Source organism: Somniosus microcephalus, unplaced genomic scaffold (assembly GCF_052327205.1).
Source record: "Somniosus microcephalus isolate GS21.2 unplaced genomic scaffold, FLI_Smic_1.0 unresolved_chr1, whole genome shotgun sequence".
In the NCBI taxonomy this organism is placed as follows: domain Eukaryota; kingdom Metazoa; phylum Chordata; class Chondrichthyes; order Squaliformes; family Somniosidae; genus Somniosus; species Somniosus microcephalus.
In genome coordinates, this window is record NW_028225179.1 from 36,791,971 (window position 1) to 36,814,983 (window position 23,013).

A 23,013-nucleotide genomic window follows, 5' to 3' on the forward strand; every position below is an offset into this window, starting at 1 on the left:
ACAGACTGGATGCAGGGAGGATGTTTCCCCTGGCTGGGGGGTCTAGAACGAGGGGTCACAGTCTCAGGATACGGAGTAGGACATTTAGGACTGAGATGAGGAGAAATTTCTTCACTCAGAGGGTGGTGAACCTGTGGAATTCTCTACCACAGAAAGCTGTGGAAGCCAAGTCACTGAAAATATTTAAGAAGGAGATAGATAGATTTCTAGACACAAAAGGCATCAAGGGGTATGGGGAGAGAGCAGGAATATGGTATTGAGATAGAGGATCAGCCATGATCACATTGAATGGTGGAGCAGGCTCGAAGGGCTGAATGGCCTACTCCTGCTCCTATTTTTCTATGTTAATAGAGGTGCCATTACACTACTAGGTGTATTCTATAGACCACCAAATAGTGGGAAAGATATGGAGGAGCAAACTTGCAGAGAAATTACAGAGAGGTGCAAGAACTATAGAGTAGTGATAATGGGGGACTTCAACTATCCTAATATAGACTGGGGTCGTAATAGTGTTAAGGGCAGAGAAGGGGAAGAATTTCTGAAGTTCGTTCAGGAGAACTTTCTTGATCAGGTTGTTTCTGGCCCGACGAGGGAGGAGGCATTGCAGGATCTGGTTCTGGGGAATGAGGTGGGTCAAGTGGAGCAAGTGTCAGTAGGGGAACATTTAGGGAACAGTGATCATAGTATCATAAGGTTTAGATTAGATATGGAAAAGGACAGGGAGCAATCTAGAGTAAAAATGTTTAACTGGGGGAAGGCCAATTACAGTGGGATGAGAACGGATCTGGCCCGGGTAAACTGGAATCAAAGATTGGCAGGCAAAACTGTAGTGGAACAATGGGCTGCCTTTAACGAGGAAATAGTTCGGGTACAGTCGAGGTACATTCCCACTAGGGGGAAAGGCAAGGCAACTAAAGTCGGAGCTCCCTGGATGTCGAAAGAGAGAGAGAGTATGATGAAGCAGAAAAAGGGCGCGTATGACAGATGTCGGGTTGCAAATACATCTGAGAATCAGGCTATATATAGAAAGGTCAGAGGAAAAGTGAAAAAGAAAATAAGAGGGACAACGAGAGGATATGAGAATAGAATGGCAGCCAACATAAAAGGGAATTCAAAAGTCTTCTATAGGCATATAAATAGTAAACAGGTAGTAAGAGGAGGGGTGGGGCCGATTAGGGACCAAAAAGGAGACCTACACACGGAGACAGAGGGTATGGCTGAGGTACTAAACGGGTACTTTGTATCTGTCTTCACCAAGGATGAAGATGCTGCCATAGACATGGTGAAGGAGGAGGTAGTGGAGATACTTGATAGGATAAAAATTGATATGGAAGAGTTATTAGAAAGGCTGGCTGTACTTAAAGTAGATAAATCACCAGGACCGGATGGGATGCATCCTAGGATGCTGAGGGAATTGAGGAAATCGCTGAGGTACTGGCCATAATATTCCAATCCTCCTTCGATACAGGGGTGGTGCCAGAGGACTGGAGAATTGCAAATGTTACATCATTGTTCAAAAAAGGGTGTAAAGATAAACCCAGCAACGACAGGCCAGTCAGTTTAAACTCGGTAGTGGGGAAGCTTTTAGAAACAGTAATCAGGGACAAAATTAACAGTCACTTGGATAAGTGTGGATTAATTAAGGAAAGCCAGCACAGATTTGTTAAAGGCAAATCGTGTTTAACCAACTTGATTGAGTTTTTTGATGAGTAACAGAGAGGGTTGATGAGGGCAATGCGGTTGACGTGGTGTGCATGGATTTCCAAAAGGCGTTCGACAAAGTGCCACATAATAGGCTTGCCAGCAAAGTTGAAGCCCATGGAATAAAAGGGACAATGGCAGCATGGATACAAAATTGGCTAAGTGACAGGAAACAGAGAGTGGTGGTGAACGGTTGTGTATCGGACTGGAGGAAGGTACACAGTGGTGTTCCACAGGGGTCGGTTCCAGGACCACTGCTTTTCTTGATATATATTAATGACTTGGATGTGGGTGTACAGGGCACAATTTAACAATCTGCAGATGACACAAAACTTGGAAGTAGAGTGAACAGTGAGGAGGAGAGTGATAGACTTCAGGGAGACAGACAGGCTGGTGAAATGGGTGGACACGTGACAGATTAAATTTAACACATAAAAGTGCAAAGTGATACATTTTGGTAGAGGAGAGGAAATATAAACTAAAGGATACAATTCTAAAGGAGGTGCACGAACAGAGAGACCTGGGGGTGTGTGTGCACAAGTCGTTGAAGGTGGCAGGGCAGGTTGAGAAAGCAGTTAAAAAGGCTTCACAAACAGAGGTATAGAGTACAAAAGTGTGGAGATTCTGATGAACCTGTATTAAACACTGGTTCGGCCCCAACTGGCGTACTCTGTCCAATTCTGGGCGCCGCACTTTAGGAAGGATGTGAAGGCCTTAGAGAGGGTGCAGAAAAGATTTACGAGAATGGTTCCAGGGATGAGGGGCTTCAGTTACATGGAGAGACTGGAGAAGTTGGGGTTGTTCTCCTTGGAGCAGAGAAGGTTAAGGGGAGATTGACCAGAATGGTACCAGGGATGAGGGACTTCAGTGATGTGGAGAGACTGGAGAAGCTGGGATTGTTCTCCTTAGAGCAGAGAAGGTTACGGGGAGATTGACCAGAATGGTACCAGGGATGAGGGACTTCAGTGATGTGGAGAGACTGGAGAAGCTGGGATTGTTCTCCTTAGAGCAGAGAAGGTTAAGGGGAAATTGACCAGAATGATACCGGGGATGAGGGACTTCAGTGATGTGGAGAGACTGGAGAAGCTGGGGTTGTTCTCCTTAGAGCAGAGAAGGTTAAGGGGAGATTGGCCAGAATGGTCCCAGGGATGAGGGGCTTCAGTGATGTGGAGAGACTGGAGAAGCTGGGATTGTTCTCCTTAGAGCAGAGAAGGTTAAGGGGAGATTGGCCAGAATGGTACCAGGGATGAGGGACTTCAGTGATGTGGAGAGACTGGAGAAGCTGGGGTTGTTCTCCTTGGAGCAGAGAATGTTAAGGGGAGATTGACCAGAATGGTACCGGGGATGAGGGACTTCAGTGATGTGGAGAGACTGGAGAAGCTGGGATTGTTCTCCTTAGAGCAGAGAAGGTTAAGGGGAAATTGACCAGAATGATACCGGGGATGAGGGACTTCAGTGATGTGGAGAGACTGGAGAAGCTGGGGTTGTTCTCCTTAGAGCAGAGAAGGTTAAGGGGAGATTGACCAGAATGGTACCAGGGATGAGGGACTTCAGTGATGTGGAGAGACTGGAGAAGCTGGGGTTGTTCTCCTTAGAGCAGAGAAGGTTAAGGGGAGATTGACCAGAATGGTACCAGGGATGAGGGACTTCAGTGATGTGGAGAGACTGGAGAAGCTGGGGTTGTTCTCCTTAGAGCAGAGAAGGTTAAGGGGAGATTGACCAGAATGGTACCGGGGATGAGGGACTTCAGTGATGTGGAGAGACTGGAGAAGCTGGGGTTGTTCTCCTTAGAGCAGAGAAGGTTAAGGGGAGATTGACCAGAATGGTCCCAGGGATGAGGGGCTTCAGTGATGTGGAGAGACTGGAGAAGCTGGGATTGTTCTCCTTAGAGCAGAGAAGGTTAAGGGGAGATTGACCAGAATGGTACCAGGGATGAGGGACTTCAGTGATGTGGAGAGACTGGAGAAGCTGGGGTTGATCTCCTTAGAGCAGAGAAGGTTAAGGGGAGATTGACCTGAATGGTACCAGGGATGAGGGACTTCAGTGATGTGGAGAGACTGGAGAAGCTGGGGTTGTTCTCCTTGGAGCAGAGAAGGTTGAGAGGAGATTTGATAGAGGTGTTCAAAATCATGCGGGGTCTGGACAGAGTAGATAGAGAGAAACTGTTCCCATTGGAAGAAGGGACGAGAACCAGAGGACACAGATTTAAGGTGATTGGCAAAAGAACCAAAGGCGACATGAGGAAAAACTTTTTTACGCAGCGAGTGGTGAGGATCTGGGATGCGCTGCCTGAGACGGTGGTGGAGGCAGATTCAATCACGGCTTTCAAAAGGGAGTTGGATAAGTATCTGATGGCAAAAAAATTGCAGGGCTACGGGGAAAGGGCGGGGACGAGCTGAGAGTCGGCACGGACTCGCCGGGCCAAATGGCCTTGTTCCGTGCTGTAACCATTCTATGATTCTATGAATCACCTCATCTAGACCCATCCTTTGTTTCTTAACTTGTCCCATTACCATCTCCTTTTGCCTCGCACCATCAACCCTTTTATCTCTGAATCTCTCCTGCCTTCCAGCCTATCACAGACCTTCCCTTTTGTTCTTCCCTCCCCTCCCCCCTCTCCCTGTCCCTTACACTTGCTTAAAAAACCTGTTCCATCTCTAACTTTTTCCAGTTCTGACGAAGGCTCATCGACCTGAAACGTTGACTGTTTCTCTCTCTCCACGGATGCTGCCTGGGCCTGCTGAGTGTTTCCAGCACTTTTTGGTTGTTATTTCAGATTTCCAGCATCTGCAGTATTTTACTTTTGCAAAAATCCATCGATCTCGGTCACGAAAGCCCCAACTGACCCCCAGCATCCACAGCCTTTCGGGGGAGAGAGTTCCCGATTTCCACTAACCCTTTGTGTGAAGAAGTGCTTCCTGACATCACCCCTGAACGGCCTGGCTCTGATTTTAAGGTTCTGCCCCCCCTTGTTCTGGACTCTCCCCCACCAGAGGAAATAGTTTCTCTCTCAATTGACCCCATCGAATCCTTTAAGAACATAGGAACATAAGAAATAGGAGCAGGAGTAGGCCAATCGGCCCCTCGAGCCTGCTCCACCATTCAATAAGATCATGGCTGATCTGATCCTAACCTCAAATCTTCTATCACTCTCCATCCCACCCGAACCCATGTGATCTCCCAGGAGAGGCGAAAAACCAGCTAAAAAACCCAATGGCCAATTTGGGAGAAAAAATCTGGGAAATTCCTCTCCGACCCATCTAGGCGATCGAAACTCATCCAGGAGATCACTCTGTCCCTATATTTTCTACAGTACTTACCTTCTGTAAAAGGTGATCTCCACCCTAGCCAGGAACAGGAATAAAACCATCTCCTGAAATCTAACACAGAATTAGAACACAGTAGGAGCAGAACCAGGCTACACGGCCCCTGGGCCCGCTCCGCCACCCACAGGGCCATGACCGATCCGAACCTAGACTCATGTCCAATTTCCTGCCCGCTCCCCGTAACCCTTAATTCCCTTTACTTCTAGGAAACTATCTATTTCTGTTTTAAATTTATTTAATGATGTAGCTTCCACAGCTTTCTGGGGCAGCATATTCCATGGACCTACCACCCTCTGAGTGAAGAAGTTTCTCCTCATCTCAGTTTTGAAAGAGCAGCCCCTTATTCTAAGACTATGCCCCCTAGTTCTAGTTTCACCCATCATTGGGAACATCCTCACCGCATCCACCCGATCAAGCCCCTTCACAATCTTATATGTTTCAATAAGATCGCCTCTCATTCTTCTGAACTCCAATGAGTAGAGTCCCAATCTACTCAACCTCTCCTCATATGACCACCCCCTCATCCCCGGGATTAACCGAGTGAACCTTCTTTGTACTGACTCGAGAGCAAGTATGTCTTTTCTTAAGTATGGAGACCAAAACTGTATGCAGTGTTCCAGGTGCGGTCTCACCAATACCTTGTATAACTGCAGCAATACCTCCCTGTTTTTATATTCTATCCCCCTAGCAATAAAAGCCAACATTCCATTGGCCTTCTTTATCACTTGCTGCACCTGCATACTACCTTTCTGAGTTTCGTTCACCAGGACCCCCAGATCCCTTTGTACTTCAGTACTTTCCAGTTTCTTGCCATTAAGATAATAACTTGCTCTACGATTTTTCCTGCCAAAGTGCATAACCACACACTTTCCAGTATTGTATTCCATCTGCCAAATCTCTGCCCACTTACTTAGCCTGTCTATGTCCCCTTGCAGGTTTTTTATGTCCTCCTCACTCACTACTTTCCCTCCCATCTTAGTATCATCTGCAACACCTCGATGAGATCACCCCTTAATCTTCTAAACTCGAGGGAATACAAGCCCAGTCTGTGCAACCTGTCCTCGTAATTTAACGCTTGTAGCCCCCGGGTATTGTTCTGGTGAATCTGCATTGCACCCACTCCAAGGACAATATGTCCTTCCTGAGGTGCGGGGCCCAGAACTGAACACAGTTACTCCGGAGGGGGTCTGACCAGAGCTTTATATAAACTGTAGCATAGCTTCCACCTCTTGGTATTCCAGCCCTCTTCAGATAAAGGCCAACAATCATTAGCCTTTTTGATTAAGAACATAAGAAATAGGAGCAGGAGTCGGCCATGCGGCCCCTCGAGCCTGCTCCGCCATTCAATAAGTTCATGGCTGATCTTCGACCTCAACTCCACTTTCCCGCCCGATCTCCATATCCCTCGATTCCCCTCGAGTCCAAAAATCTAGCGATCGCAACCTTGAATATACTCAACGACTGAGCCTCCACAGCCCTCTGGGGCAGAGAATTCCAAAGATTCACCGCCCTCTGAGTGAAGAAATTTCTCCTCATCTCAGTCCTAAATGGCCGACCCTTTATCCTGAGACTGTGACCCCTGGTTCGAGACACTCCAGCCAGGGGGAAACAATCTCTCAGCATCGACCCTGTCAATCCCCCTCAGAATCTTGTACGTTTCAATGAGATCACCTCTCGTTCTTCTAAACTCGAGAGAGTATAGGCCCATTCTACACAATCTCTCCTCAGAGGACAGCCCTCCCTCTGCTCCTCCACAGTTGCCAGCTACTGGCTGTTTAGGAAACACCCTGATTTATCATTCTCAAAGTAGATGACCTCACAATTGCCCACGCTGAACTCTGCCCGCCATAGATTGGGGAGCAGCGAGACCTGGACAACATCCAGGCTCGGGCTGAGGAGTGGCCCGTAACATTTGCACCACGCTAATGCCAGGCAGTGACCATCTCCGGCAAGTTGGTTTCCTTCTCTACAAACAGATAGCCCTCTGATCGGAGGGCGAGGTCCGTACTTCCTCATCAGGGTGTAAGGTCCATTGGCATAGGAAACGTCGCACTCGCTGTCCGGACGAACCAGCTCCCTCTCGCCCACGATGGGCGTCGACCCTGCCACTCCCAGACCTCGCGATCTGCACTGGCAGAGCTGCAAAAGAGAGAGGGCACAGAGTGTTAGATCGGAGCCCGTGGTGACCCGTGCCCCGGGGAGAGTCGGTGCCCCTGGGGACCCGTACCCCGGAGAGTCGGTGACCGTGGTGACCCGTACCCCGGGGAGAGTCGGTGCCCGTGGGGACCCGTACCCCGGAGAGTCGGTGCCCGTGGTGACCCGTACCCCGGGGAGAGTCGGTGCCCGTGGGGACCCATACCCCGGGGAGAGTCGGTGCCCGCGGGGACCCGTACCCCGGGGAGAGTCGGTGCCCGTGGGGACCCGTACCCCGGAGAGTCGGTGCCCGTGGGGACCCGTACCCCGGGGAGAGTCGGTGCCCCTGGGGACCCGTACCCCGGGGAGAGTCGGTGCCCGTGGGGACCCGTACCCCGGGGAGAGTCGGTGTCTGTGGGGCACCCGTACCCCGGGGAGAGTCTGTGCCCGTGGGGACCCGTACCCCGGGGAGAGTCGGTGCCCGTGGGGACCCGTACCCCGGGGAGAGTCGGTGCCCGTGGGGACCTGTACCCCGGGGAGAGTCGGTGCCCGTGGGGACCCGTACCCCAGGAGAGTCTGTGCCCGTGGGGACCCGTACCCCGGGGAGAGTCGGTGCCCGCGGGCACCCGTACCCTGGGGAGAGTCGGCGCCCGCGGGGACCCGAACCCCGGGGAGAGTCAGCGCCCGTGGGGACCCGTACCCCGGGGAGAGTCGCTGCCTGCGGGGACCCTTACCCCGGGGAGAGTCGGCGCCCGCGGGGACCCGTACCCCAGGGAGAGTCGGTGCCCATGGGGACCCGTACCCTGGGGAGAGTCGGAGCCCGTGGGGACCTGTACCCCGGAGAGAGTCGGCGCCCATGGGGACCCATACCCCGGGGAGAGTCAGTGCCCTTGGGGACCCGTACCCCGGGGAGAGTCGGAGCCCGTGGGGACCCATACCCCGGGGAGAGTCTGCGCCCGCGGGGACCCGTACCCCGGGGAGAGTCGGCGCCCGCGGGGACCCGTACCCCAGGGAGAGTCGGTGCCCGCGGGGACCCGTACCCCGGAGAGAGTCGGCGCCCATGGGGACCCGTACCCCGGGGAGAGTCAGTGCCCGCGGGGACCCGTACCCTGGAGAGAGTCGGCGCCCATGGGGACCTGTACCCCGGGGAGACTCGGTGCCTGTGGGGACCCGTACCCCGGGGAGAGTCGGTGCCCGTGGGGTCCAGTACGCCACTCACCTTTCCAAATCCGAGACAGTGGGACCCTGCCAAGCTCCAGGAGGTATCGGAATGTGAGAACCTGTTGAAAAGGCAGAAAGAGTTGGGAGTTAGCTGCTGGATTCTACAGGAGGGTCAGACTCCATCAGAACAATGCTTGCAGCCCACTCTCTCTAAACCCTCCCATCCTTCCCCGGCAAAGCATCCATCCAGCTCCCTCGGGCTACCCAACCCTATCTGCGCTGATAACATAGATTTAATTACCCCTCCCCACTGAAGGTAAGCATGCAGGTGCAGCAGGCGGTTAAGAAGGCAAATGGTATGTTGGCCTTCGTAGCGAGAGGGTTTGAGTACAGGAACAAGGATGTCTTGCTGCAGTTGTACAGGGCCTTGGTGAGACCACACCTTGAGTATTGTGTGCAGTTTTGGTCGCCTTATCTGAGGAAGGATGTTCTTGCCATGGAAGGAGTGCAGCGAAGATTCACCAGGCTGTTACCTGGGATGGCAGGAATGACGTATGAGGAGAGATTGGGTCGATTGGGCTTGTACTCGCTGGAGTTTAGAAGAATGAGAGGGGATCTCATTGAAACTTATAAAATTCTAACAGGACTAGACAGTCTAGATGCAGGAAGGATGTTCCCGATGGCGGGGGAGTCCAGAACCAGGGGTCACAGTCTAAGGATAAGGGGTAAGCCATTTAGGACAGAGATGAGGAGGAATTTCTTCACCCAGAGAGTGGTGAACCTGCGGAATTCTCTACCACACAGGGCAGTGGAGGCCAATTCATTAAATATATTCAAGAAGGAGTTGGATATATTTCTTAAGGCTAAAGGGATCAAGGGATATGGGGAGAAAACAGGGACAGGGTACTGAATTTGGATGATCAGCCATGATCGCATTGAATAGCAGAATGGGCTCGAGGGGCCGAATGGCCTACTCCTGCTCCTATCTTCTATGTTTCTATGTTTCAGGGTCACTGCCACTGCCCAGTGACCCCTGGGTTAGAGAGAGGGGAAATCAGCCAGGGTTCCAGCTCCTGATCACTGTCCAGTGACCCCTGGGTTAGAGAGAGAGGGGAAATCAGCCAGGGTTCCTGCTCCTGATCACTGTCCAGTGACCCCTGGGTTAGAGAGGGGAAATCAGCCAGGGTTCCTGCTCCTGATCACTGTCCAGTGACCCCTGGGTTAGAGAGAGGGGAAATCAGCCAGGGTTCCTGCTCCTGATCACTGTCCAGTGACCCCTGGGTTAGAGAGAGGGGAAATCAGACAGGGTTCCTGCTCCTGATCACTGTCCAGTGACCCCTGGGTTAGAGAGAGAGGGAAATCAGCCATGGTTCCTGCTCCTGATCACTGCCCAGTGAGCCCTGGGTTAGAGAGAGGGGAAATCAGCCAGGGTTCCAGCTCCTGATCACTGTCCAGTGACCCCTGGGTTAGAGAGGGGAAATCAGCCAGGGTTCCTGCTCCTGATCACTGTCCAGTGACCCCTGGGATAGAGAGAGAGGAAATCAGCCAGGGTTCCTGCTCCTGATCACTGCCCAGTGACCCCTGGGTTAGAGAGAGGGGAAATCAGCCAAGGTTCCTGCTCCTGATCACTTCCCAGTGACCCCTGGGTTAGAGAGAGGGGAAATCAGCCAAGGTTCCTGCTCCTGATCACTTCCCAGTGACCCCTGGGTTAGAAAGAGAGGAAATCAGCCAGGGTTCCTGCTCCTGATCACTGTCCAGTGAACCCTGTGTTTGTGAGAGGGGGAAATCTCATACACAGGGAAGTGTCGGCTCCCGTGGGGACCCGTTAAGAACATAAGAAATAGGAGCAGGAGTCGATCATTTGGCCTCACGAGCCTGCTCCACCATTCAATAAGATCATCGCTGATCTGATCTTGGCTTCAACTCCACTTTCCTGCCCGCCCCCCATAACCCTTGACTCCCCTGATTTTCAAAAATCTGTCTATATCTGCCTTGAATATATTCAATGACTCCACCTCCACAGCTCTCTGGGGTAGAGAATTTCAAAGATTCACGACCCTCTGAGAGAAGAAATTCCTCCTCATCTCCGTTTTAAATGGGCGACCCCTTGTCCTGAAACTATGCCCCTAGTCCTAGATACCCCCACGAGGGGAAACATCCCCTCAGAATCTTATATGTTTCAATAAGATCCCCTCTCGTTCTTCTAAACTCCAATGAGTATAAGCCCAACCTAATCAACCTTTCTTGAATCATCTTGAGTATTGTGTGCAGTTTTGGTCGCCTTATCTGAGGAAGGATGTTCTTGCCATGGAGGGAGTGCAGCGAAGATTCACCAGGCTGATACCTGGGATGGCAGGAATGATGTATGAGGAGAGATTGGGTCGATTGGGCTTATACTCGCTGGAGTTTAGAAGAATGAGAGGGGATCTCATTGAAACTTATAAAATTCTAACAGGACTAGACAGACTAGATGTCAGGGTTGGGGAGCCACGGGGCCATATAAATACGAGGCCGTGCTCTCCGGGCGAGGTAGGTTCTGGACCCAAGTGCAGAAACCAAACAAGAGACAAATATACAGTACTTTGTTTGAACTTTACTAGATTCACACATAACTAGATTAACACAGCAATATACATAAGAACTAGAGACAAGAGAACTCGAGACAGAAACATAAGAACTAGAGACAAGTTACAAAACAGCTAGTCAAGATAGGAACTCAGGACAGCTTCCATGAGGAAGCCCACTTGTCTATACTGAGCTTGCGACAAGCTACCACAAGGGGCAACCGGCTTGCCGAGGCTAAACTCCAGACAAGCTACCCCAAGGGTAATCGGCTTATCAATGCAAAGCTCAAGACAAGATCCCAATGGCTCCCACATAGCAACACGCTAGTCCAAACAGCACCTTACCAAGACAAGCAACTCAACAGAACAAGACTTAAAAACATCTTAAATCCAGAGACAAGAACACAGACTTAGATACATAGCTCGAGAGAACTAAAACACAAACTTAGGTACATAACTCGAGAGAACTAGAACACAGACTTAAATACATAGCTCGAGAGAACTATGGCAGCCAGCTAGTGAAGGCAAGCTGCCATAGAGAAAAGGCTAGTCACACAGAGCACCTAGTCAAGACAAGTGACATTGTCAAGACTAACTCCCTGGTTCACCCAAGTGAGGACTGAGCAAAGAGTGAAACAACCATAGAACTTATATACCAAGAAAACCAGGTGCAACCCATGTACTGCTAACAGGCTGTTAAGAATTAACACAGGAAGCTAAGGAACAATTAACAAAGGAACAAACAAGTGAAGGTGCCATCTAGAGGTTACAAAAAGGAACTGACTGGCACCCTCACACTAGATGCAGGAAGGCTGTTCCCGATGGTCGGGGAGTCCAGAACCAGGGGTCACAGTCTAAGGATAAGGGGTAAGCCATTTAGGACTGAGATGAGGAGGAATTTCTTCACCCAGAGAGTGGTGAACCTGTGGAATTCTCTACCACAGAAGGCAGTTGAGGCCAATTCATTAAATATATTCAAGAAGGAGTTAGATATATTTCTTAAGGCTAAAGGGATCAAGGGATATGGGGAGAAGGCAGGGACAGGGTACTGAATTTGGACGATCAGCCATGATCTCATTGAATGGCGGAGCAGGCTCGAGGGGCCGAATGGCCTACTCCTGCTCCTATCTTCTATGTTTCTATGTTTCCACATAAGACAATCCTTTCAACTCAGGAATCAACCTAGTGAACCTTCTCTGAACTGCCTCCAACGCAAGTATATCCTTCCTTAAATGAGGAGACCAAAACTGTACACAGTACTCCAGCTGTGGTCTCAACAAGGCCCTGTGCAGTTGTAGCAAGACTTCCTTACTTTTATACTCCATCCCCCTTGCAATAAAGGCCAATATTCCATTTGCCTTCCTAATTACTTGCTGTTTCTGCATGCTAACTTTTTTTGTTTCATGTACGAGGACCCCCAGATCCCTCTGTACTGCAGGACTCCGTTGGAGTCAACATTGACTCCGGACCCCATGAAGTCTCATGGCTTCAGGTCAAGCATGGGCAAGGAAACCTCCTGCTGATTACCACCTACCGCCCTCCCTCAGCTGATGAATCAGTACTCCTCCATTTTGAACACCACTTGGAAGAAGCACTGAGAGTAGCAAGGGCACAGAATGTACTCTGGGTGGGGGACTTCAATGTCCATCACCAAGAGTGGCTCGGCAGCACCACTACTGACCGAGCTGGCCAAGTCCTGAGGACATAACTGCCAGTCTGGGCCTGTGACAGGTGGTGAGTGAACCAACATGAGAGAAAAAACGACTTGACCTCGTCCTCACCAATCTACCTGTCGCAGATGCATCTGTCCATGACAGCATTGGTAGCAGTGACCACTACACAGTCATTGTGGAGACGAAGTCTCGTCTTCACACTGAGAACACCCTCCATCGTGTTGTGTGGCACTACCACTGTGCTAAATGGGATAGATTCAGAACAGATCTAGCAGCTCCATGAGGCACTGTGGGCCATCAGCAGCAGCAGAATTGTATTCCACCACAATCTGTAACCTCATGGCCCGACATATCCCTCTCTACCATTACCACCAAGCCAGGGGACCAACCCTGGTTCAACAACGAGTGTAGAAGAGCATGCCAGGAGCAGCACCAGGCGTACCTAAAAATGAGGTGCCAACCTGGGGAAGCTGCAACACAGGACTACGTGCATGCTAAAAAGCAGAAGCAGCATGCTGTAGACAGGGCTAAGTGATTCCACAATCAACGGATCAGATCAAAGCTCTGCAGCCCTGCCACATCCAGTCGTGAATGGTGGCGGACCATTAAACAACTAACGGGAGGAGGAGGCTCCATGAATATCCCCATCCTCAATGATGGTGGAGCCCAGCACGTGCGTGCAAAAGACAAGGCTGAAGCGTTTGCAACCAACTTCAGCCAGAAGTGCCGAGTGGATGATCCATATCGGCCTCCTCCCGAGGTCCCCACCATCACAGAAGCCAGTCTTCAGCCAATTCGATTCACTCCACGTGATATCAAGAAACGGCTGAGTGCACTGGATACAGCAAAGGCTATGGGCCCCAACAACATCCCGGCTATCGTGCTGAAGACTTGTGCTCCAGAACTAGCTGTGCCTCTAGCCAAGCTGTTCCAGTACAGCTAAAACACTGGCATCTATCCGACAATGTGGAAAACTGCCCAGGTATGTCCTGTCCACAAAAAGCAGGACAAATCCAACCCGGCCAATTACCGCCCCATCAGTCTACTCTCAATCATCAGCAAAGTGATGGAAGGTGTCATCGACAGTGCTATCAAGTGGCACTTACTCAGCAATAACCTGCTCACTGATGCCCAGTTTGGGTTCCGCCAAGACCACTCGACTCCAGACCTCATTACAGCCTTGGTCCAAACATGGACAAAGGAGCTGAATTCCAGAGGTGAGGTGAGAGTGACTGCCCTTGACATCGAGGCAGCATTTGACCGAGTCTGGCATCAAGGAGCCCTAATAAAACTGAAGTCAATGGGAATCAGGGGGAAAACACTCCACTGGCTGGAGTCATACCTAGCACAAAGGAAGATGGTTGTGGTGGTTGAAGGTCAATCATCACAGCCCCAGGACATCATCTCAGGAGTTCCTCAGGGCAGTGTCCTAGGCCCAACCATCTTCAGCTGCTTCATCAATGACCTTCCCTCCAACATAAGGTCAGAAATGGGGATGTTCGCTGATGTCTGCACAGTGTTCACTGCCATTCACAACTCCTCAGACAATGAAGCAGTCCATGCCCGCATGCAACAAGACCTGGACGACGTTCAGGCTTGGGCTGATAAGTGGCAGGTAACATTCGCGCCACACATGTGCCAGGCAATGACTAACCACCTCCCCTTGACATTCAATGGCATTACCATCGCCAAATCCCCCACTATCAACATCCTGGGGGTCATCATTAACCAGAAACTTAACTGGACCAGCCACATAAATACTGTGGCAACAAGAGCAGGTCAGAGGCTGGGTATTCTGCGGCGAGTGTTGCACCTCCTGACTCCCCAAAGCCTTTCTACCATCTACAAGGCACAAGTCAGGAGTGTGATGGAATACTCTCCACTTGCCTGGATGAGTTGCAGCTCCAACAACACTCAAGAAGCTCGACACCATCCAGGACAAAGCAGCCCGCTTGATTGGCACCCCATCCACCACCTTAAACATTCACTCCCTCCACCACCGGCGTACCGTGGCTGCAGTGTGTACCATCTACAAGATGCACTGCAGCAACTCGCCAAGGCTTCTTCGGCAGCACCTCCCAAACCCGCGACCTCTTCCACCTAGAAGGACAAGGGCAGCAGGCGCATGGGAACACCACCACCTCCAAGTTCCACCTCCAAGTCGCACACCATCCTGACTTGGAAATATATCGGCCGTTTCTTCATCGTCGCTGGGTCAAAATCCTGGAACTCCCTCCCTAACAGCACTGTGGGAGTAAACATAGAAACATAGAAACTAGGAGCAGGAGTAGGCCATTCGGCCCTTCGAGCCTGCTCCACCATTCAACGAGATCATGGCTGATCATCCAAACCCTAGCACCCGGTCCCTACACTGACAGCCATCCCACCCAAGCCCTATCCCCGTAACCCCACGTATTTAATCCCCCCTAACACTAAGGGCCAATTTTTTTTTTATCATGGCCAATCAACCTAACCCGCACATCTTTGGACTGTGGGAGGAAACCGGAGCACCCGGAGGAAACCCACGCAAACACGGGGAGAATGTGCAAACTCCACACAGACAGTCACCCGAGGCCGGATTTGAACCCGGGTCCCTGGCGCTGTGAGGCAACAGTGCTAACCACTATGCCACCGTGCTGCCCTTCACCACACGGACTGCAGCGGTTCAAGAAGGCGGCTCACCACCACCTTCTCAAGGGCAGTTAGGGATGGGCAATAAATGCTGGCCTTGCCAGCGACGCCTAGATCCCATAAAACGAATTTAAAAAAATATATATTTTTAAATTTAAGTAATAATTTGCTTTTCTATTCTTCCTACCAAAGTGGATAACCTCACATTTCTCCACATTATACTCCATCTGCCAAATTTTTGCCCTCTCAATTAGCCTGTCTATATCCCTTTGCAGACTCTGTGTTCTCCTCACAACTTGCTTTCCCACCCATCTTTGTATCGTCAGCAAACTTGGCTACATTACACTCGGTCCCTTCATCCAAGTCATTAATGTAGATTGTAAATAGTTGAGGTCCCAGCACTGATCCCTGTGGCACCCCACTAGTTATAGTTTGCCAACCTGAAAATGACCCATTTATCCCGACTCTCTGTTTTCTGTTAGTTAGCCAATCCTCTATCCATGCTAATACATTACCCCCAGTTCCGTGAGCTCTTATCTTGTGTAGTAACCTTTTATGTGGCACCTTATCGAATGCCTTCTGGAAATCCAGATGCACCACATCTACTGGTTCACCTTTATCCACCCTGCTCGTTACATCCTCAAAGAACTCCAGCAAATTTGTCAAACATTATTTTCCTTCCATAAAACCATGCCGACTCTGCTTGACTATATTAGGATTTTCTAAATGTCCTGCTATCAGTTCCTTATTGATGGACTCCAGCATTTTCCCAATGGCAGATGTTAGGCTAACTGGTCTATATTATGTCCGTGTATAATTGAGACACGGACTGCAGGAGTTGATTATAACAAGTCTTTACTGAATGGAGACAACCTGGAAACTGAAACAACAGAAGCCTGCTAGGGCCTTTTATACAGGGGTGGTCACTGCCGGTACTGCAGTCTGAGCCCAGTTATTCCCTTAAAGGTACATACACAACAATTCCTCCCCTTTTAGATAAACAGTACATAACATTCATTTAACAACTAAATAATAACTAATTACAATTACAATTGCTAGATACATTGGTTGCAGTTAAGCAATTGTTGGAGGGAATTTCGGTACTAAAGGACTTTGCAAAGCTCGTCGGGATACTTGACATTCGTTACAGGCTAAAATTGGACCTTGAGCTACCCTGGGATGAGTAGTGCCAGCTGCATCCTGTTTTGTACTTCGGTTATCTTGCAAGGACAGACAGTCTGCTATTGTTTTATTTTCTGCTTATCATATCGCACGGTGAAAGGTCCGAAGAAGTCTTAGTTCTGCTGAGCATTGTTTTTCTGCTGAATCTTGTTTAAAATATTTTACTGCTACACTGTCATGAGGCATTTCTGTGATTAATCCGCTTAACCTTTCATTTGTGTATAAAGGTGCATTTAGAGTGTTAAACGAGAAGCTTGGCGGTTGCACGAGGGTGCATAGCACTTCTCCCAGAGCGCTCTGCAAATAAAGGTGTACTCTCACATTTCAATTATACCACAGTCGTCTGAGTCTTATTACTCTATCAAGCAAGCTGAGGTTGGGTATACGTCGACCTCGTATATCACTTGGTCCGTTCAGGCTCCAACTCAGCGGTAACACAATTATAAGTTCAGTCTTTGAGGAGGCTTCTTGATTCTGTCTGGATAATGCCTCTTTGGGATATCAGGTTCTTCTGGCAAGGTTGAGTCGGGATCAATGTCGTTGTTTGGTTCGTCTGCTTCCAATATCACCGATTCTGCGGTAGATGCAATTGGTACTTCGGTTTCATCGTCAGGTGTATCAGATTATGGTGTGGAGTTGACTTTTTCCAGTGACTCTAGAATCTGGTCAGCATGGCGTCTTACAATGCTCTCCCCAACGTCCACGGTATACATTAGAGGTCCTTGTCGTGTACAGTTCGTTCCTGGCTGCCATTTCTCTGTGCGGTAGTCCCGGGCCAAAACTGGTTGACCTATCTTAAAACTCCTGGTCGGCCTTTCATTCATATTCTGAAACTGCCTGTTCTCCACATCTCTTCTGACGTTTGACTTCACCAAATCCAAGCGGCATCGTAGTCTTCGATTGAAGAACATCATGGCTGGAGTTTGGTTGGTAACCACATGTGTCGCATTCCGGTAGGCAAACAAGAAGTTATCCACCTTGTGTTGTAGGGGTATATCTTCATTACACATTGCCTTGATAGCCTTCTTGAATGTTTGAACAAACCTCTCGGCCAATCCATTAGTGGCTGGATGATATGGGGCGGATGTGTAATGCTTAACACCTTTGTTCTTTAAGAACCTCCGGAACTCTTCAGACACAAACTGTGGTCCATTGTCAGAGCAAATCTGTTCAGGCAGCCCATTCCTGGCGAATATGGTTCGTAAGACTGTGATAGTTTTTTCTGTGGTGGTTGAGGACATTTTTATTACCTCTGGCCACTTTGAATGTGCATCCACCGCAATTAAAAACATCTAGTCCATGAAGGGACCAGCAAAATCAATGTGCACCCTTTGCCATGGAGATGAGGGCCACTCCCATGGATGTAGAGGGGCTTGTGGTGGGGCGTTTTGGACCTTCTGGCATCCTGTACAGCTCTTGGTCATCTCTTCGATTTCTCTATCGATTCCCGGCCACCACACAAACGCTCTGGCTAAGTTCTTCATTTTTACCCCTCCCAGATGATCCTCATGAAGCTCATTGAGTACTCTATCCTTCAATTTGGGTGGAATTACTACTCTGGATCCACACATCAAGGTTCCTCTGCACACTGACAGCTGTTCTCTTCTCGGCGAGAATGCTGGCAGCAGTGGTTCGCCATGTGCTGGCCATCCCTTCACCGTTAAATCACAGACCCTGGACAGTGTCGGGTCATTTCGTGTTTCCTTTTCTATGTTTGCATTCGTCACAGGGAGACATTCGACTATAGTCGAGTGGAATAACTCCACTGGATCCACTGCCAGTTCTTCTTCCACCGTCGGCAACGGTAGGCGCGACAATCCATCAGCATTCCCATGCTGTTTAGTTCCTTTGTACTCGATGTCATATTGGTGTGCCCCTAGGAAAAGGGACCACCTCTGTAGCCGTTGTGCCGTCATTATCGGTACGCCCTTCTGAGGGTTGAAAATGGAGACGAGAGGTTGATGATCAGTTAGTAGAGTAAATTTCTGACCGTGCTGGTAGTGATTGAACTTCTTCACCCCCCACACCAGGCTGAGGGCCTCTCTGTCAATCTGGGCGTAGTTACGCTCGGCTGAAGTTAACGAGCGTGAGGCAAAAGCTATCGGCATCTCTGAACCATCAAGGAATTTATGTGACAGTACCGCCCCAACGCCGTAGGGAGACGCATCACATGCCAGTCTTATCGGTAGTGATGGGTTGTAGTGAGCCAATACTTCTCTTGAAGTGATTAGGTCCTTACTCTTCTGAAAGGCCCGCTTACATTCATCGCTCCATTTCCATGCTACCCCCGTTCGTAGTAGGGCGTTCAGTGGATGCAGAATTGTGGACAAATTCGGCAAAAACTTATGGTAGTAATTCACCAATCCGAGGAATGACCTCAGTTGCGACACATTTTCAGGCGCTGGAGCCTTAACTACCGCTTCAATTTTGTCAGGGGACTTATGCAACCCCTCTTCATCAATCACGTGGCCACAATACGATATCTGTTTCTTAAAAAACTCGCACTTGGGGCGATTGGCTCGTAGCCCATGTTCCCGTAGTCTAGTGAGCACCTGCTCTAGGTTGGCAAGGTGTTCACTGTCATCTTCACCTGTCACTAGGATGTCGTCCAAGTAACACTGAGTCCCCGGAATCCCTTGCAGGACTTGTTCCATCGCTCTTTGCCATATCGCCGGAGCTGATGCTACTCCGAATACCAGTCGATTATACTGGTAAAGACCTTTGTGAGTGTTTATCGTGAGATACTTCCTAGAGGATTCTTCAACCTCCATCTGCAAATATGCTTGTGCTAGGTCAATTTTTGTAAAACGCTTCCCTCCAGATAGTGAGGCGAAGATATCTTCTATCCTTGGAAGAGGATATTGTACTGTGTGAAGGACTGGGTTCACCGTCACCTTGAAGTCCCCACAGATGCGAACCTTCCTTGGCTCCTCAGACTTATTGTTTAACGTTTTTTTCATGACAGGAACGATGGGTGTCGCCCACTCGCTCCAGTCTACTTTAGATAACACGCCTGCATTCTCCAGATTCTCCAGCTCTGCCTCGACGGCTGGGCGAATTGCATATGGTACCGGTCTTGCTTTGAAAAACTTGGGAATTGCATTCTCCTCTATTTTTATCGAGGCGGTTACGCCTTTAAGAGTGCCCAGTTCTTGTTGAAATACCTCTTTGGCGTCAGCTAAGATTGTTGACAATCATCCAGGAGTGACGTCGTCATCCTTTTTACCAGCCACCGTCAGTGCCTGAATGGAGTGCCAGTCTAAACTTATCTTTCTGATCCATTCACGTCCCAATAACGGTGGTCCACCATCTTGCAGAATGTAGAGATACAATTTCCGTATTTTCTTGCCGTTGTACTCGACAGGCACCCTTATTTTTCCTCTGGGGTATACTTTTTGCCCCATATACGTCGTCAAGACGATGGATGTCTCTCTCAAGGGTATGTGTGAGAATAGCCGCTCGTAGTCTCGTCGATTCATGATGGTTAGAACTGATCCTGTATCGAATTCTATTTTGACTTGGGACCCTGCTATCGTGAGGGTGACCCAAATGGTTCGGTGATCCTCTTTTGCGATTACGTTGTGAAGTTTGAGACAGCTTAGTCTCTTGTTCCCGGATTCACTATCGCTCATCTGGTCTTCGGAACTACTGTCCGTCATCTTTTGTACTTTCCTGTACAGTTCCTTAGTAGCCTTTTTGCTGTCATTGGTCTTCTTCCCAGACCTGCAAACTCGTGCAATGTGTCCCATCTTTCCGCATTGCCTACATATTTTGTCCTTGGACCAGCAGTCCTTCTGGTCATGGTTTGTTCTGCCGCAGCGATAACATTTTGCAAATCCCCGTGTCATTTCGTGGGTGCCGTATTCCTGTGGCTTTTGTTGTATTTCCGCAGCTCCCCTTGCTGCTGCTTCGTACGATACTGCCACGCTGAAAGCCTTATCTAGCGTCAGCTCTTTCTCTGAGAGTAACCTCTTCTGGGTTCCTTCACTCAGGAGTCCACAGACAAATTTGTCCCGTAAGGTATCTGCCAGTCCTGCTCCGAACTGGCAATGCTTTGATAGCTTGCGTAGTTCCGTAAGGTAATCAGCATTGCTCTCATTTTTATGCTGATTTCTCCTGTGGAATTTAAATCTTTCTGCTATCAGCAGCGGTGTAGGATTTAGGTGTTCCTGTAGGATAGCAACAATTTCGTTAAAACTCTTCGCCTTCGGTTTGGCTGGAGTAATCAGGTCCCGCAATAGGCCGTACGTTCTTGCGCCCATTAAATTTAGCAATACCGATGCCTTTTTCTCATCGGCTATTTTGTTTGCCTCGCAATATACCTCGACTCTTTCCACATACGAGGTCCAGTCTTCTATTGCATTATCGAAGGCAGTGATATCGCCAGTCTTTGGCATCTTGAAAATCTAAGATGGCGCCTCCCTCGCTTTTCCTTCTTCCCCGCCGAGTTAAGATGGCGCCTTCCACGCTTTCCCGCCGCTGCCGCTGCTGCCAACGCTGTTGCTGGCGATTATATTTATTTTACTATCCTGTAATGGCGACGCCCTATGGTCTTCGCGCCTCCCCGATCGCTGCTGCCAACGCCGCTCTCCGCGGTATTTTTATTTTTCTATCGCGCTTCAATATTTGCTCCGTTAATTGAAGAACCGTTCCCGTAATGGAGCGGACACTCTGGGACAATTCCCTCCCTCTTCTTAGTTCCGAACGCTGCCCGGCTTCGAAGCACTGGCCGCGCCCTGTGTGCTCCACCCTCTCTCTCTCTCTCTTTGCTTCCCGACTCGCTGCCCGGCCCCGTTGCAGAGCCACCCGATCGAGCTCTAGCCCGCCGCAGCCCAGGAAGGATCAGTGCACTACCTGCCACCAGCCCGATTAGCTGGGAAACCACAGACTGGAGAACCAAGCCTGGCTCTCAACAGTCTCTCCTGCACTTTTCAATTCGATGATTTGGAGGGCGGTTGCCCACGGTCGACGCCCGTTTCTCGAGTTTCTTTGGATTATTTTATTTTTTTTCTTTCTTCTGGCTCCGACCTTCAATAACGTCGTCTGAGGTGCTGCCGAGTTGCAGGTAAGTTCGTTTCTTACTCATCGCCAGTATTATGTCCGTGTATAATTGAGACACGGACTGCAGGAGTTGATTATAACAAGTCTTCACTGAATGGAGACAACCTGGAAACTGAAACTACAGAAGCCTGCTTGGGCCTTTTATACAGGGGTGGTCACTGCCGGTACTGCAGTCTGAGCCCAGTTATTTCCTTAAAGGTACATACACAACAGTCTATAGTTGTCTGCTTTCTGTCTCCCTCCCTTCTTAAATAGGGGTGTTACATTTGCGGTTTTCCAGTCCGCTGGGACCTCATAATCTATCTTCTCCCTCTTTATTATTTTTTTAGTCACCCTTTGCAGGTTTCTAAAAATTTCCCAATTCTCAGGCCTACCACTAATCTTCGCAACACTGTTTGCCTTTTCTTTCAATTTAATACCATCCTGAACTTAACTGGGGAATGTTGGTGCCCGTGGGGACCCGTACCCCGGGGAGAGTCGGTGCCCGTGGGGACCCGTACCCCGGGGAGAGTCGGTGCCCGTGGGGACCCGTACCCCGGGGAGAGTCGGTGCCCGTGGGGACCCGTACCCCGGGGAGAGTCGGTGCCCGTGGGGACCCGTACCCCGGGGAGAGTCGGTGCCCGTGGGGACCCGTACCCCGGGGAGAGTCAGTGCCCGTGGGGACCCGTACCCCGGGGAGAGTCGGTGCCCGTGGGGACCCGTACCCCGGGGAGAGTCGGTGCCTGCGGGGACCTGTACCCCGGGGAGAGTAGGCGCCCGTGGGGACCCGTACCCCGGGGAGAGTCGGTGCCCGTGGGGACCCGTACCCCGGGGAGAGTCGGTGCCCATGGGGACCCGTACCCCGGGGAGAGTCGGTGCCTGTGGGGATCCATACCCCGGGGGGAGTCAGTGCCCGCGGGGGCCCGTACCCCGGGGAGAGTCGGTGCCCGCGGGGACCCGTACCCCGGGGAGAGTCGGTGCCTGTGGGAACCCGTACTCCAGGGAGAGTCGGCGCCCGCGGGGACCCGTACCCCAGGGAGAGTCGGTGTCCGTGGGGGTCCCGTACCCCAGAGAGGGTCGGCACCTGTGGGGAACCTGTACCCCGAGGAGAGTCGGCACCTGTGCAGACCCGTACCTTGCACTCTAGCTCTGGTCTCTGATGCCTCCGCTTACCCCCTAGCTACACGCAGGAGGAATAGGTCGATCGCAGACCCAGACTTGATCACATACCTGAGCTGGAACAGGCGTCGCAGCGGGGAACTGGGAGCAAGCAGCTGGGACGAGCTGCAGGACCGCAGAAGCTTCGATCCCACTGTAGACTCGCTTTGATGCAGCTGACGAACCATCTCCAATCGACACTGGCCGAGGAAGTCCATCATCTATCAAACAGGGCAATCAGGGTTAAAAGATCCCGCGGCCACTACTAAAATAATTGGAAGTCTAACCATCGCCCCTTGACATTATCCACTTCGGTGTCAAAAACAGGAAGACAGATTATTATCTGAACGGCAATAGATTGGGAGAAGGGGAAGTGCACCGAGACCTGGGTGTCCTTGTGCACCAGTCGCTGAAGGTAAGCATGCAGGTGCAGCAGGCGGCTAA

The 23,013-nt window shown here is 50.4% G+C and overlaps 1 protein-coding gene across 1 annotated transcript in view; it reads right to left on the minus strand.

Annotated features, from left to right (window-relative positions):
* Window positions 1-23,013, minus strand: part of LOC147094624 (inactive serine/threonine-protein kinase TEX14-like) — a 66,960-nt gene that overhangs the window by 38,435 nt on the left and 5,512 nt on the right. The window contains exons 4-6 of the mRNA XM_085974461.1: window positions 22,642-22,790; window positions 8,380-8,440; window positions 7,036-7,166 (exon numbers count right to left, since the gene is read on the minus strand). Of these exons, the coding sequence (XP_085830587.1) occupies window positions 7,036-7,166; window positions 8,380-8,440; window positions 22,642-22,790 (341 nt within the window). The remainder of the gene's footprint in view (window positions 1-7,035; window positions 7,167-8,379; window positions 8,441-22,641; window positions 22,791-23,013) is intronic.